Source organism: Anthonomus grandis, chromosome 22, assembly GCF_022605725.1.
Source record: "Anthonomus grandis grandis chromosome 22, icAntGran1.3, whole genome shotgun sequence".
Lineage (NCBI taxonomy): Eukaryota > Metazoa > Arthropoda > Insecta > Coleoptera > Curculionidae > Anthonomus > Anthonomus grandis.
The window spans coordinates 25,271,568-25,287,306 of NC_065567.1; the positions used below are offsets into that span (position 1 = coordinate 25,271,568).

The 15,739-nt window shown below is 28.1% G+C and overlaps 1 protein-coding gene across 1 annotated transcript in view; it reads left to right on the plus strand.

The window, feature by feature from the left end:
- Positions 1-513: 513 nt before the first annotated feature.
- Positions 514-15,739, plus strand: part of LOC126748839 (E3 ubiquitin-protein ligase PDZRN3) — a 180,395-nt gene continuing 165,169 nt past the window's right edge. The window contains exon 1 of the mRNA XM_050458333.1: positions 514-726. Within this exon, the coding sequence (XP_050314290.1) occupies positions 706-726 (21 nt within the window). The 5' untranslated portion in view covers positions 514-705. The remainder of the gene's footprint in view (positions 727-15,739) is intronic.

Consider the following 15,739-nt stretch of genomic DNA (forward strand, 5'->3'; position numbering starts at 1 on the left):
AATTTCTGATAAAGGTTGGGTAGGTTAAGTGCATAATCAAACTCCATGATATAAAGGTAAGCGAAACCTAGAAACTTCACTTGTCGATTATCACGATGCTACTACATCTGGATTATTTGAACATCGGTTTAAAAATTAATTATTATCCAAATAGTGTCATAGTAATGGAACTCTTAACAAACGTCTGTATAGCAATGACACCAAAGCTACCATCCAGAATTGTATGTATGTTTCGAAGTAAATTATACGAAATATTAAAAAAAATATACAGTGAATTTTTCAGGAGAAAAAACCGAAATCAAATCGAACTAAAAGGTCATTGTTATGAAGTAGCGAAGCAAGTAGATGACATAAGTCCCAGCTGAGAGCATAATAATGATAGTTCTTGTAATGTACAGGGCCATAATATGCCGTAAACGAGTGCGTCCAAATACCAAACTTCGCTGGTTTAGTTGTCAGATACAGTAAAACCGAAAGACCCAAGACCGAACTGAGTAGTAGTAGAAAATATTCAGTTCTGCTGCGACCGTCTAGCGAGTGTGCAGCGACACCGTGCGATATTGAGCGCAGGCTCGAGTATCGTCTGTTTCACGATATATCGCGTTTCGGCGCGGAATTTGAACTTTTTGAAACAAGGAGTTCTTTGTTGTTTGTTTGTTTTTATTTTTTGTTTATACCAAAGGCGGTTCACTTATATACTTATACATGGATTTTATTATTCTCAAGGTAAGTCCCTTCAAGCTAAAGACCTTTGTTAGCTGTAAAGTGATTATGGTATGGCATGTCAATTTTTTTATTCTTCCAATGTAATAATTTTTTTTTTTAATTGCTTTAGGAGTATTGAGTTATGTATTTTGCATTTTTTTTTAATTTAATTTTTTTAAATCACTCACACAAACAATACAAGTAATTTTTTTTAGGAGGCTACTGAATATCAAAACATTACTTGAAATTAAAGTTTTTTAGTTTATTTCCTAAAGATCATTTTTCTCTATGTTAATTAGCTCAAAAACCCAAAAAAAATATTACATAAATTTGGTTAAATATTTCCATCAAATATACCCTTGCATTGCTTAAAACTTTATGCTTAATAAAAACATTTTTATACCAAAAATATCGCAAGCAAATTTCCTCTGTTTTCTCTATTTTTTTAAATTAATTTCTCTAATATCAGATTCAATATTGACAACACAACTTAATACTGCGCCTACAAAATACTCATCTACCTTATCACCCAACAAAATACCATTTAAAAACCGAACTTATAATCGCTTTTCTGTTGTTTACTTTAAGTTTCGTTTTTTGCATGCCAGGTGAGTAAGATTACTATTGAGAACTCACGAGTAGTGGTGTGGTTTTAGGAAATTCTTGATTTTTTTATATAATCCAGGTAGCAAAATAAGGTCTTTCGGATGTCATACCTGTAAGGCTTTTTTCACGTCTATTTAAAAACATTTTCATAATTCACTATACAAACATAACTTATGCTAATAAAAAAAATCTTTTAATGTGTATTTAAACATGCTTTTAACCTTTTTTAGGAAGGTATATATGTCACTTTAAGGCCTAATAAATACTGTATTAAAAACGTTATTTTACTACCTGGTAAGCATGATAGAATAGATTGTTTTGTGAAAACTATTGGCGCCCAACAAAATTTTTCAATTAGTAAATAATTCATATTTGGATTCAATATTCTCTTCATGGGATTAAGGGATTAATAAATAAAGCACAGATTTTTTTTTATTAGTCGACGTTTCGCTGAATTTATTGAATTCCTCAGGGCGCTAAATACAGTGGGATTATATCAGATTTATTTTTCAATACCATTTATAATAAAAACTTACTAGAGAATTTAATTTTTATTAATTTTTCGGTACGACTTACAGTTAAACCAAAAAATCAAAATAAAAAAACGCAAGATGGTAATAAAAAGACAAAATATAATTAAAATCAAGTTGTCTCTAATGTCCTAAAGATTTTATTTCTGATATTAAACTATTAGTTTTATATGAAATTATTTTTCTCTGTTAGTAGACCCATTTCAGACTTATTGGGTAAATTTTCAATTAATTAAATAAATCTTGATACTGTCTAAGGCTTTACCAAAATCTAAATATTTATTAAAAACTCATGGAATATTCTCTTACACACCTTGTCCAGGACTTAAAATGATTTGAATAAAATTGAACCCGATATAAAGATTTATATACTGCCTGATTGAGGAAGGATGTCTAGTCTTGGAGTTCAGGTCTCACTTTAAATCAAAATTTTTCAAAAACTCCTAATAATAGATAAATGGAACAAACTGCGTAATATTCGAGGATTATTCCCTTACAAACTTCGTTAATAATTTAAAATGATTTAAAGAAAATTGAATAAGTTATGGAGATTTTTATACTGCCTGATCGCGTAAGGAAGTCTAGTCTTGGAGCTCAGGTCTCACTTTAAATCAAGATTTCTCAAAAACTCCTAATTATAGATAAATAGCATGTACTGCGTAATATTTACGAATTATTCTCTTATAAATTTTGTTAATGACTTAAAATAATTTAAATAAAATTGAACAAGTTATGAAGATTTATATATTGCCTGATCGAGTAAGGATGTTTAGTTTTGGAGTACATGTTTCACTCTAAATCAAGATTTTTTAAAAACTGCTAATGGCAGATAAATGAAATAAATTGAGGAATATTCATAAATGATTCCCCTACAAATAGTGTCAAGATTTTAAAATATTTCAAGTAATATTGAATTAAATTAATAATATGAAGAGTGAAGAGTTATATAAATCGTTTTACTGATTTTTGTTTCATAAGAAACTACCTACCTTATAAAACATTTTTACATATAAAATAATTCGTACTCTTGAAATATTAAAAATGTTAACAAAAATATAAAAAAAATGATGATGGCCGCTAAAAGATGAAACGTTGCATCATCAATATTTATTTATTTGGATATTATAGTTGATATAAAACTATATATTCTTATATCACCTATAATTTTCTTTAATTTTTTTTTTCTCAGGCAATTATTTTCTGCAAAAAAAACAATTTTTTATTAACCCTACCCTTACACCCCCCACCCACCCCACACAACTTACCAGTAAGAAATTGTATTCAAAAATCATTGTTTTCCAAAATAAGACGCATGAAAAACAGGTAGTTTTGTCATTAATACCTAATCTAATAACACAGATTGTTTATTTAAATTTCATATAATTATATATATGTATATGTATATTTAATACAAAAACAGTGCTATTAGGTGGGATATTATGGACGAAAAACGGTGATTTTTCAAAAGAATTTCTTACTGGTAAGTTGTGTGGGGTGGGTGGGGGGGTAAGGGTTTCTTTATATAAAACAATGTTTTTGCAGAAAATATATATGCAATATTAAATTTAATAACACTGTTTATTTGAATTTCACATAATTTTATATTTAAATATTTAGTATGCAAACAGCGTTATTAGATTGGATATTATGAGTGAAAAACAGTGATTTTTCAGAAGAATTTCATCAAATGTTTGGGGAGATTCAGAATGTATATGATTTGTAAACAAAATGGTATATTGAAGAACTATAGGATTAATTTAACTGACTGAAACAAAACAATAATTGGCTTTAAAATATCTGTAAAGTGCCTGAAATTAAAAGTGAATTTAGGGTTTAACTGCCTGGACTAATCAAATGCCATGACTGCCTAAGATGAAAACAAAATTTAGTCAAGGCAGTTGAATGATGAGAATTCTTTGCAAAAATTGGTCTGGAACTTATAATAAAATGCCACAAGATATAATAAATTTAAAAAAATAATTTTATAGATCAACTACCAAATCTAATCAAATATTATGACTGGTGGAACTGTCTTAGATAAAAAATAGCCTTTAGTCAAGGCAGTTGAATGATGAGAATTATTGCCTCAGTTGCCCAGAATTAAGTATATATTGGTCTGAAAAATATTCATTACAAAGTATCGTTCATTTTGCCCTAAATTATTAAATAACATCAGAAACAAATTAAAGTAATTTTTTTGTATTCTACGTTTTTTTTAGGATTTCTCCAGAAATAGTCAGATTTTTTTAAAAAAAACTTTGAACACATCTATTAAGTTACAAAAAAAGGGCACCCTCTCACTTTGTCCCATTGGTTCTACTATTCAACTTAAGACAATTTGTTTTTATTTACTTTACTTTGATTAAATTAAATAAATTCTGTAATAAAATGCCTAAAAAACGGTGATTTTTGAAAAGAATCTCTTACAGGGCAAATGTTAGCAAGGTAAGGGTTGTGTTGATGAAAAATTATGTTTTAGCAGAAAATATATATTAAATAACACTGTTTATTAACATTTAATATAATTTTATATATGTATATATTTTGTATCAAAACAGCGTTATTAGAATGGATAATATGCATGAAAAACAGTGATTTTTCAGAAGAATTTAATTTAATATTTGAGGTGTAATAATCGAGTTTAAAGACTAGATATGTGAATTCCGTGTCAATTTTTTTAAATACCAAAATATTCTCCCTTGTGTAAACAGAATCGTATATAATATACGTATATTTTACAGTTTTAATTACTTTCTACAAAATACTCGTTTAATTAACCCTACCCTTAACCCCCCGCCCACACCACACATCTTACCAGTAAAAAACTTGTTTTTAAAAATTTTTGTTTTCCAAAATAATACGCATGAATAACAAAGGAGTTTGTCGTTAATATCTAATCTTATAACACAGTTTATTTATTTAAATTTGATATAATTAAATATATGTATATTAATATATATTTAATACAAAAACAGTGCTATTAGATGGGATATTATGGACGAAAAACGGCGATTTTTCAAAAAAAATTCTTACTGTGAAAATGTTTGGGGTGGGTGGGGGGGTAAGGGTTGTTTTGACGAAAGACAATGTTTTTGCACAAAATATATATTCAATATTTAATTTATTAGCACTATTTATTTAAATTTAATATAATTTTATATATAACTATTTAGTATAAAAACAGCGTTGTTAGATTGGATATTATGGATGAAAAGCAGTGATTTTCGTCCATACTATCCAATCTTATCCAAAATTTACTGATAAGGGTTGTATGGATAAAAAAAAATGTTTGTGCAGAAAATATATTTTTATTATTTAATTTAATAATATTGTTTATTTAAATTTATTACAATATTATATATAATAATAATATTAATAAAAACGTTTATTAGTCACTCAAAAAGCAATAAAACAGTACAGACAGAGGTACACAGTGAACAACACTATGCCATTTCAATGTAAATAAGAAAAATAAGAATAATATTCGTTACCCTTAACAATACAATTTTGTACACACATAATAGTAATGGAAGTGAGTGACCAATAGGCCATTATATTCAGACTTTCAGGGGTGACTGTCAAGAAGTTCCCCCAAATCCTGTTGCTGCCTTAGAATTTAAAATCATATGCAAAAAAATAAACAAGAACATATTATAAAAGTCTAATATTTTAAATTTATTTACAAGGTGCACTATTACATACGAAAATGACTTTTTAAAAATTTCTTTGTTGTGAGAGGAAACAGTTAATACATTTTTTCTTCTTATATTTAAATTGTGTACATCTGTTCGATATGTCACCTTTCCAACTAGATATTATGGAGTTTCCCATTTAAGAAAATCGTCGATTTTCCATATTTAGCCATGCTGCGTCCTTTAGCTCATGAGATATATGCCCTCTTCTAGTTGTAATTTTGTAATCGAGTTTAAAAACTAGATATGTAATTAAATGACTATGTAATAAGACTAATTAAATGCTATGACTACTGAGGATTATTGGCTCAGTTGCTAGATTACTTAACTGCCTAAGATAAAACTAAATTTTAGTCAAGGCAGTTGAATGACGACAATTATATAGGACTGGAATGGAATTAAATAAATATTATAAAAAAATGCCCCAAAACAAAATAAAAATATTAATTAAATTTTATCACTGAAGTACTTTTATAGATCAACTGCCCGAACTAATCAAATATTATGACTAGTGAGGATTATTGAATAGCAAAATTATGAAAAAAAATACCCATTAATAAGTATCGTTCATTTTGCCCTAAAATATTAAATAACGTCAGAAATAAAATATTTTTTTTGTCTCTTTCGGATTTCTCCATAAACGTTTTTTTTTAAATAAAACTTAAGACACATCTATAAAATTACAAATAAAAGGACACCCTCTCACTCTATCCCATTGGTTCTACTATTCAATTTAAGACAATTCATTTTTACTGCATTAACTATCCCAATGAATTCCTTTGAAATTCGTTCAAAATTTCTTTTGTGGGTGAGTGCAATGGGCACGAAGATGGCCCGCGATAAGATCTTTGCACTTTTAGCAAATGGTCTGCGCTATGTGGAATGAAATTGTTCTTTTCCCATAGAAGTAAAGCTCGGCCTACATTATAAACTTAAAATAGCTCGCGGCTGGTTGTATATAAACCGTAACGTACGAACCAAAATAGCGGAGGCTTCGTTTAATTTAATAAATTGTTTGACTTTTGTAATTACCTTGTTCAACTCACAAAACCGGCCGTTCGTTGTTCCGTGTTCGGGCCGGGCGGTTTTTCAATTTGTAGTAAACTTTATGACACTGATATATGATATATTACCCAAGGAAACTGATAGTAAAACTTTAAGTCTCCGATATTGAACATGAAACCGACACACATGCATTCCGCGACCGTAAAACTTCAACCCCTACTGGTTACTGTTATATTATCTGGTCTTGATTTAAAAGCAACATGAAACACACCCTGTCGGGGGGTGGTTAAAAGTTTCTCAATAAAGTTTAAGTTAATTAGGTATGTGACGAGATTCAGATTAGTCTTTTCCCTTCGACTTTATAAAAAAAAGACCCTTTTTGTCACCTCGTTACTGCCTCGGGTCGACTCATTGCAGAATAGTTTCAGTTAATAATGTAAATTAAGGGACGAACGGGAATTTACGGGGAGTGAAAAATTTCATTTTAAATTGGAAATTAGCTTCTGAAATGACTAACGGGTCAAATTAAAATGATTTTATTAAAGAATGTTGAACAGTGTTCAGACTCTATGGCATATAAGATTATCTATTGTATGGAACTAACACGACACTATCGAACAATAATTATATATCTATTCGTGCGCTTTTATGGGTAATGTAAGGAACACGTGAACCCAATCGCGGCAAGGGGAATTCCGAATTCGGTAATTACGTCTGAAAGTTATTAACTGGTTCAATAATATTTGAACAGTCGCTGCACCGAAAGCTTTAGTTATGCTAATTTCAGTCAGCGACTGTCGTGTTCCTTCGGAGATCATTCAGAGTTTGCAAATGTTACCGGCGAAGTTTCCTTATTCAAGAGATTTTTTTCTTCTGAGATGAATAATTTATTTGGAAAGTTTTTGGGATCAGCTTTATCAGAAATAAGACATAAAATATATTTTTTTGCCTTCAGTAAGTTCAGACTACAGGGTGTTCAATGCTTATTAAAATGCTCCTTGAAGATACCCAATTTTTTTGAGATATTTAAGAAATAATTCTTTGTGTCACCCTATATGGTGGTGAGTTAAAATTAATGAAACGATGTTTCAGCTTCTTGAAAAAATCTTGAGGATTAACATAAATCTAAATTGCTAATAAAGAAAGATATGAGTAAAAATATTTAATACAAAAACAGTGCTATTAGATTGGATATTATGGAAAAAAAAATAGTGATTTTTTAGAAGAATTTCTTACTGGGTAAATGTGTGGGGTGGGTGGGAGGGTAAGGGTAACGTAATTTAAAAACCGTGTTTTTTTTGCAGAAAATATATATGAAATATTTAATTAAATAACACTATTTATTTACATTTAATATAATTTTATATATAAATATTTAGTATAAAAACAGCGTTGTTAGATTGGATAATATGGACGAAAAACAGTGATTTTTCAGAAGAATTTTTTAAATATCTGAGGTGTAATAATCAAGTTTAAAAACTAGATATGTGAATTCCGTGTCAATTAATTTCTACAAAAAACTCGTTTTTAATTAATACTACCATTAGCCCCCCACCCACCCCACACATCTTACCAGTAAAAAATTGTGTTCAAAAATCATTGTTTTCCAAAATAATATGCATGAATAACAGGAGTTTGTTGTTAACATCTAATCTAATAACTCAGTTTATTTATTTAAATTTGATATAATTATATCTATGTATATCAATAAATATTTAATACAAAAACAGTGCTTTAAGATTGGATATTACGAAAAATGGTGATTTTTCAAAAAAATTTCTTACTGGAAAAATGTTAGGGGTGGGTGGGGGGTGTAAGGGTTGCATTGATAAAAACAATATTTTTACACAAAATATATATTCAATATTTAATTTATAAACATGGTTTTTTTTAATTTGGTATAATTTTATATATAACTATTTAGTATAAAAAAAGCGTTGTTAGAATGGATAATATGAACGAAAAACAGTGATTTTTCATAGGAATTTCATTAAATATTAAAGGTGTAATAATCGAGTTTAAAAACTAGATATGTGAATTCTGTGTCAATTATTTTCTACAAAAAACTCGTTTTTAATTGACACTACTCTTACCCCCCCACCCACCCCACACATCTTACCAGTAAGAAATTGTGTTCAAAAATCATTGTTTTCCAAAATAATACGCATGAATAACAGGAGTTTGTTGTTAACATCTAATCTAATAACTCAGTTTATTTATTTAAATTTGATATAATTATATCTATGTATATCAATAAATATTTAATACAAAAACAGTGCTAAAGGATTGGACATTATGGACGAAAAATGGTGAATTTTCAAAAAAATTTCTTACTGGGAAAAGGTTTTGGGTGGGTGGGGGGTGTAAGGATTGCGTTAATGGAAAACAATATTTTTGCAGAAAATATATATTTAATATTTGATTTAATAACACTATTTATTTAAATTTGATATAATTTTATATATAATTATTTAATATAAAAACAGCGTTGTTAGATTGGATAATATGGACGAAAAACAGTAGTTTTTCAGTACAATTTTATCAAATGTTTGAGGTGTAATAATCGAATTTAAAAACTAGATATGTAAATTCCGTGTCGATTTTTTTAAACGCTGAAATTTTCTGCCTTTTGTAAACAGCATCGTATATCATATGCGTATGTTCTACAGGTTAATAATTATACTAAAACCAAAAGTTTACTAAAAATTCGTTAAATATATATATATTTAACAATAATAATATATAATGTGTTGCTTGGGATTAGTGTTTTTTTTTGCGCTGGGTTTAAGTTTATGAATATTTCAGTTAATTTTAATTTTCTTTCTTTCAAACATTTGTGGAAATTTTTGTATATTCTTAAAAATTTCTGCTAAAATAGGGTTTTTTTGAGAAATTTCTTCACTATACTACCAGTGGTACTTCGTGCTATTCTGATATAGTTTTCAAAACCTATAAGACAAAATCCCTACTTTTTTTTAAATATTTTTTTTTGTTGTATTTGAGTATTTAATTTTTGATGAAATTTGGTATTTCTTTAATGAAAAAGAATGTTTAAAAAAAAAAAAACTTATTTGCTAAAAACATACATAACATAACGTAATTTATAACCACATTTAGGAAATAGTAAGGCACTATTGCTGAATTATTTTATTTTTAAAAAATTAAAAGAAGGAAATTATTATACAACATCTAGGCATATTTGGTATTCTGAAGAATTTTTGATAAATTTAGGCAATTTTAGACAGTCTACTCAACATTGAACTTTACTGTTTTATTTTTTAGTACACTAATGCCCTTTATATTATATATATTTTTATGTATTTAATTCCTTATCAGAAAAAAACTATCCTCTGAACCTTTCCATCAAAACAAGCTTACTAATACAGAATTTCCTTAACAGAAATTTACATAACCACAGCAAAACAAACACCATATAAATCAAAAATAATGACGAATTTCAAAAAGCCAATAAAAATCCCATGATTATTCCAGCAAAATCACAACGGTCCCATTATAAATTTAATGGAGTTATGTTTTAAGATATTAAAGCCAGTTTGCGAAACGCATTTCAATATTAGTTTCCACGGTCCCATGCTTATGACATTATCGGTATTTTCGTAATGGATGGAGAGTAATGTAGCGTGTACGTAATCGAGTTTCTACGGCAATTTTTAAATCAAAAAATAATTTGGATTTACATAAATAAACAAATCTTCGGTTTGAGTCAAAAAATTTAATGATGATTTACTTACTAGAAATTTGGATGTTTATCAAACTTTAGAGTGTAGCATTTAAAACGTTTGTAAGCCTTTACATAAACACGTCGGTTACAACAAATTGTACCAACATAAACCGATGGCTTTAAAATAACAAACTTACAGGTTATCAAGTAAATATACACGCTACGATATTTGTATTATAAAAGAGTAAATTATTACGAATATTACTGGAAGAAAGAAAAATGAGTTTGGGTACATCGCATGATGTTTTTACGCTCGTAAACATGATAAATGAATAAATTTTATTGTAATCGCTGTGAAAATAATTAAAAACCTCTTTGTCGGGATTAATTTGAACATCAAAGTAACCTTAACCCCTGCAAATTATACAATCAAATAATGTAATATTCAGAAAAAGTATTTAATGAGATGCTGCCTGATGAATCGAAATATGGGCCGAAGGTCAGTGTAAACATGTAGCGGTTCCCAGTGTTGTAATTATGTGATTAGTTTCCTGCATAAAAGTAGCAGAAAAATATTATCCGACTGTAATTATCTTAATAATAAGGTCGTATTTATTGGAATTGTTAACGAAATTGTGGAAAAAAAAAGAATATATTTTTAGCTACTATTATATAGATTTAAATAATAAAAACCTAAAGTCCCCAAGCAACACATCATATTTTATTATTGGTTTTATAATTCAATGATTGTTTAGTAAATTTTAGGTTGTTGTATATTTATCAACCGTATATGGTTAAGGTATATTTATTTTACAAAAGGGAGAAAATGTCGGCATTTAAAAAAATTGACACAGGTTTGAAATATCAGTGTAAGTAAAGACCAAATTTAAATAAACAGTGTTATTAAATTAAATATTGAGTATGTATATTTTCTGCAAAAACATTGTTTTACATCAAAACAGTAAACAATTCTTTTGAAAAATCACCGTTTTTCGTCCATAATATCCAATCTAATAGCACTGTTTTGTATTGAATATTTACTAATATACATATTTATAATTATATCAAATTTAAATAAACAAACTGTGTTATTAAGTTAGATATTAACGACGAAACCAGCTGTTATTCATGCGTATTATTTTGATAAACAATTATTTTTGAAAATAATTTCTTACTTGTGAGTTGTGTGGGGTGGGTGGGGGGGTAAGGGTAGGGTTGATAAAAAATGTTTTTTTTTCCTAGAAAATAATTGCTTAAGAGAAAAATGTTTTTTAAAAAAATGTACACGAAATTTACATATCTAGTTTTTAAACTCGATTACTAAATCTCAAATATTTGATGAAATTCTTCTAAAAAATCACCGTTTTTCGTCCATATTTTCCAATCTAATAACGCTGTTTTTATACTAAATATTTATATATAAAAATATATCAAATTTAAATAAACAGTGTTATTAAATCACACTATAACCAACATATTAAATTTAAATAGCAATGTCGAATACTTCATGCATACCATGACGGATCACAAAATACAAAAAATAGCAGCAACAAATAATACGCAAAAGTAAAAAATTGAAATTAAACATGTAAAGTCTGAGCGTTTTAAAATATTATTAACAGAAAAAATAGAAAATAGTGAAATAAATAATTTTGAAACATTAATTAAAATAATACAAGAAGCCAAAAAAGGATCAACTGTAATAAAAACAATAAATGTTGGATCAATGAAGAATTTCTACGACTAGTTAAGCAGAGAGATAAAATATACGTACAAGCACAAAGAAATCCTAACAACATAAATATAAGGGAGGAATTTAGAAACTTGAAAAATCAGTGTGAATCCCTCAGAAAAAAATTAATAAATAAATTTGTAACTGGCCAGATTGAACAGGCAAGTGGAGATAAAAGAAAAACATGCCAAGTCATAAATAATACTATACACAATAAATATAACAGAAGTGAGAACAACGATATTAAATACATACAAATAAACAAGGAAAAAATATATGATAGCCAGGAAATTGCTGATACCTTAAATGATTACTTTCTAAACGTTGGAAATGAAATAGGGAAAAAAGTTGAACAAGAAAGAATGGCGGTAGGATTGGACACTATATTTGAGGAGGAGACTCAAGACAAAACTATCTTTTTAACACCATGTACAGATGAATGAACTACAAAAAATGCAGCTTCTGGGAGTGATGAAATTACAACATCTGATATAATAAATGTAAAGACCTTTGTAATACCTATCCTGGTTCGCTTGTTGAATGAGATGCTTAGTAATGGATGTTATCCAGAGTGTTTAAAGGTAACAAAAATCATACCCATTCATAAAGCAGGAAATCAATATGAACCAACAAATAAAAGGCCTATAGCTCTTATTTCAGCACTATCTAAAATTGCCAAGAAACTAATCAAAAGAAGGATAATAAAATTTATAGAAAAAACTTTTAAATTTGATCCACAACAATATGGTTCCAGAAATCTATCAATACGGAGGCGGCAGTGATTGAACTACAGGATCGTATAACAAAAGCTCTGGATGAGAAATGTCATGTGTTAGCAGTGTTCATTGATCTTCAAATAGCTTTGGACACGGTTAATATTAAGGTACTGCTTAAGAAACTGCTGTCAATGGGCTTTAGAGGCGTTGCCTATAAATTAATAGAATCTTATCAGGTGAAACGTAAACAGTATACAAGTATGAACAACAAAGAAAGTAAAACCAAAAAGACTATCATGGGTGTACCACAGGGATCTGTCCTAGGTCCGCTGCTCTACCTTATTTACGTGCACAGTCTGTCAAAAGCCAGCCTTAACTGTAGATACATAACTTTTGCTGATCAAGGAAACAAATGTGTGTCTAGCCAGATATCACAAATGGTTATTAAGAAATAATTTAAAAATAAATGTAAACAAAACTGTATATATGGTGTTTAGGAATAAAAATTAAAAAATAAGTGAAACAGACATTAAATTAAAAAAGTTGACTGCTACAAATACCTTGGACTGTATATTGATGAAGAATGAAATTACAAAAATCACGTCTGTCATGTACAGAAGAAACTGTCCAGTGCTTGTGGTGCTATCAAATGATGTGCGAGTTATTTGTCTGATGAAATGAAAAGAGCGGTGTATAATGCGTTGTTTAAATCACATCTGCAATACATGAGTACTATTTGGGGATCAACAACGAAAACTCTGGTAAAGAAGCTTCAAAGACTACAAAATCGGGCTATAAAATACCTTTATAATTTACCTAAGTTGTTTGCTACTACTCATTTATATAAAACATACCAATTTTTAAAAGTTGAACACATAATAAGTTTGGAGCGATGTAAGTTTAAATAATGAACTTAAAACTAAGGTAACTTTAAATAAGAGTAGTGACTTTCACAATTATTTAACGAGGGCAAGACAATGTGTTTATCTAACAAGGTCAAGGACTGACAAGCAGAGAAACGGTGTAATTAGCCAGTCAATAAGGTACCATAACGAACTTCCACCATTTATTGTGAATATAAAAAAAACTAGTGTGTTTATAAAAAAACTAAAAAAACATTTGGCGGAATTAAATGCTGAATGCCCTATTTTGTTGAAACTAAAGTTTTATATTGGAGAAAATTTATATAGTTTTGGTATTTTTTGTTTTGGGGTTGATTTGTGGGTTAAAGGGATAAATATTGAAAGTGTTAATTTTTTTTATAGTTTATCTAAGCTTATATTATCATGTATACTTAACTGACTATTTAATTTAAATGTTAAAATATTTCTAATGAAGGACTTGTTATCAGTTTTGTAAACTGTTTTAAGTTCAGTAATAAAGTTTATTAAAAAAAAATATATCAGTATATTGATTATATATTTCCTGCAAAAATATTGTTTTTCATCAAAACAACCCCTACCCCCCCACCCATCCCAAACATTTGCCCAGTTAGAAATTCTTTTGAAAAATCACCATTTTTCATCCATAATATTCAATCTAATAGCACTGTTTTGTATTGAATATTTATTTATATCATATATATAATTATATCAAATTTAAATAAATAAACTGTGTTATTAGTTTAGATATTAAAGCCGAAACCAGCAGTTGTGCATGCGTATTATTTTGATAAACAATTATTTTTGAAAATAATTTCTTACTTAGTTGTGTGGGGTGGGTGGGGAGGGTAAGGGTAGGGTTAATAAAAAACGATTTTCTTGCAGAAAATAATTGGCTCAGAGAAAATGCTTTTTAAGAAAATTATCGGTGAGAATATACGTATATAATATACGATTCTGTTTTCAAATGGGAGAAAAAATCGGCATTTAAAGAAATTTACACTGAATTTACATATCTAGTTTTTAAACTCGATTACTACACCAAAAATATTTGATGAAATTCTTCTGAAAAATCACCGTTTTTTGTCCATATTATCATATCTAATAACGCTGTTTTTATACTAAATATTTATATATAAAAATATATCAAATTTAAATAAACAGTGTTATTAAATTCAATATATTGATTATATATTTTCTGCAAAAACATTGTTTTTCATAAAAACAACCTTTACCCCCCCCACCCACCCCAAACATTTGTCCAGTAAGAAATTCTTTTGAAAAATCACCGTTTTTCGTCCATATTATCCAATCTAATAACGCTGTTTTTATACTAAAAATGTATACATAAAAATATATCAAATTTAAATAAACAGTGTTACTAAAATTCAATATATTGATTATATATTTTCTGCAAAAACATTGTTTTTCATCAAAACAACCCCTACCCCCCCCACCCACCCCAAACATTTGCCCAGTTAGAAATTTTCCTTGAAAAATCACCGTTTTTTATCCATAATATTCAATCTAATAGCACTGTTTTGTATTAAATATTTACTAATATACATATATATAATTATATCAAATTTAAATAAAAAAACTGTGTTATTAGATGAGATATTAACGACGAAACCAGCAGTTGTGCATGCGTATTATTTTGATAAACAATTATTTTTGAAAATAATTTCTTACTTGTAAGTTGTGTGGGGTGGGTGGGGGGGTAAGGATAAGGTAAATGAAAAACGATTTTATTGCAGAAAATAATTGCCTGAGAAAAATGCTTTTTATTTCAATTATAGGTGATAAAAAAATCTGTAATTTTTGTATCTATCCAAAGCAACACATCATATATTATGATCGTTAAATGTATATTTATTTAACGATTTTTTTGGTTTTGAATCAATAAAATTAATTAATTAAATAGAGAATTTTGGTATAGAAAGGATTCAATTACTTCTCTACATAGTTACCTGACTGACTGACTGAGTTTATCTTGCTTGCACGTTGAGAATAATTAAATTCAATTTAATTTTATATATAAAAATAGTCTTGAGACATCATAATAATTCAATCAATATTCAACCGTTTACAATAAGACTTGGTTTACAACACGGAAAGATAATGGAGTTAAATCGTGATTACGATGCACAGTAATCGGGCAAATGTGGCAACGTGGGTCCTTTCAAATAC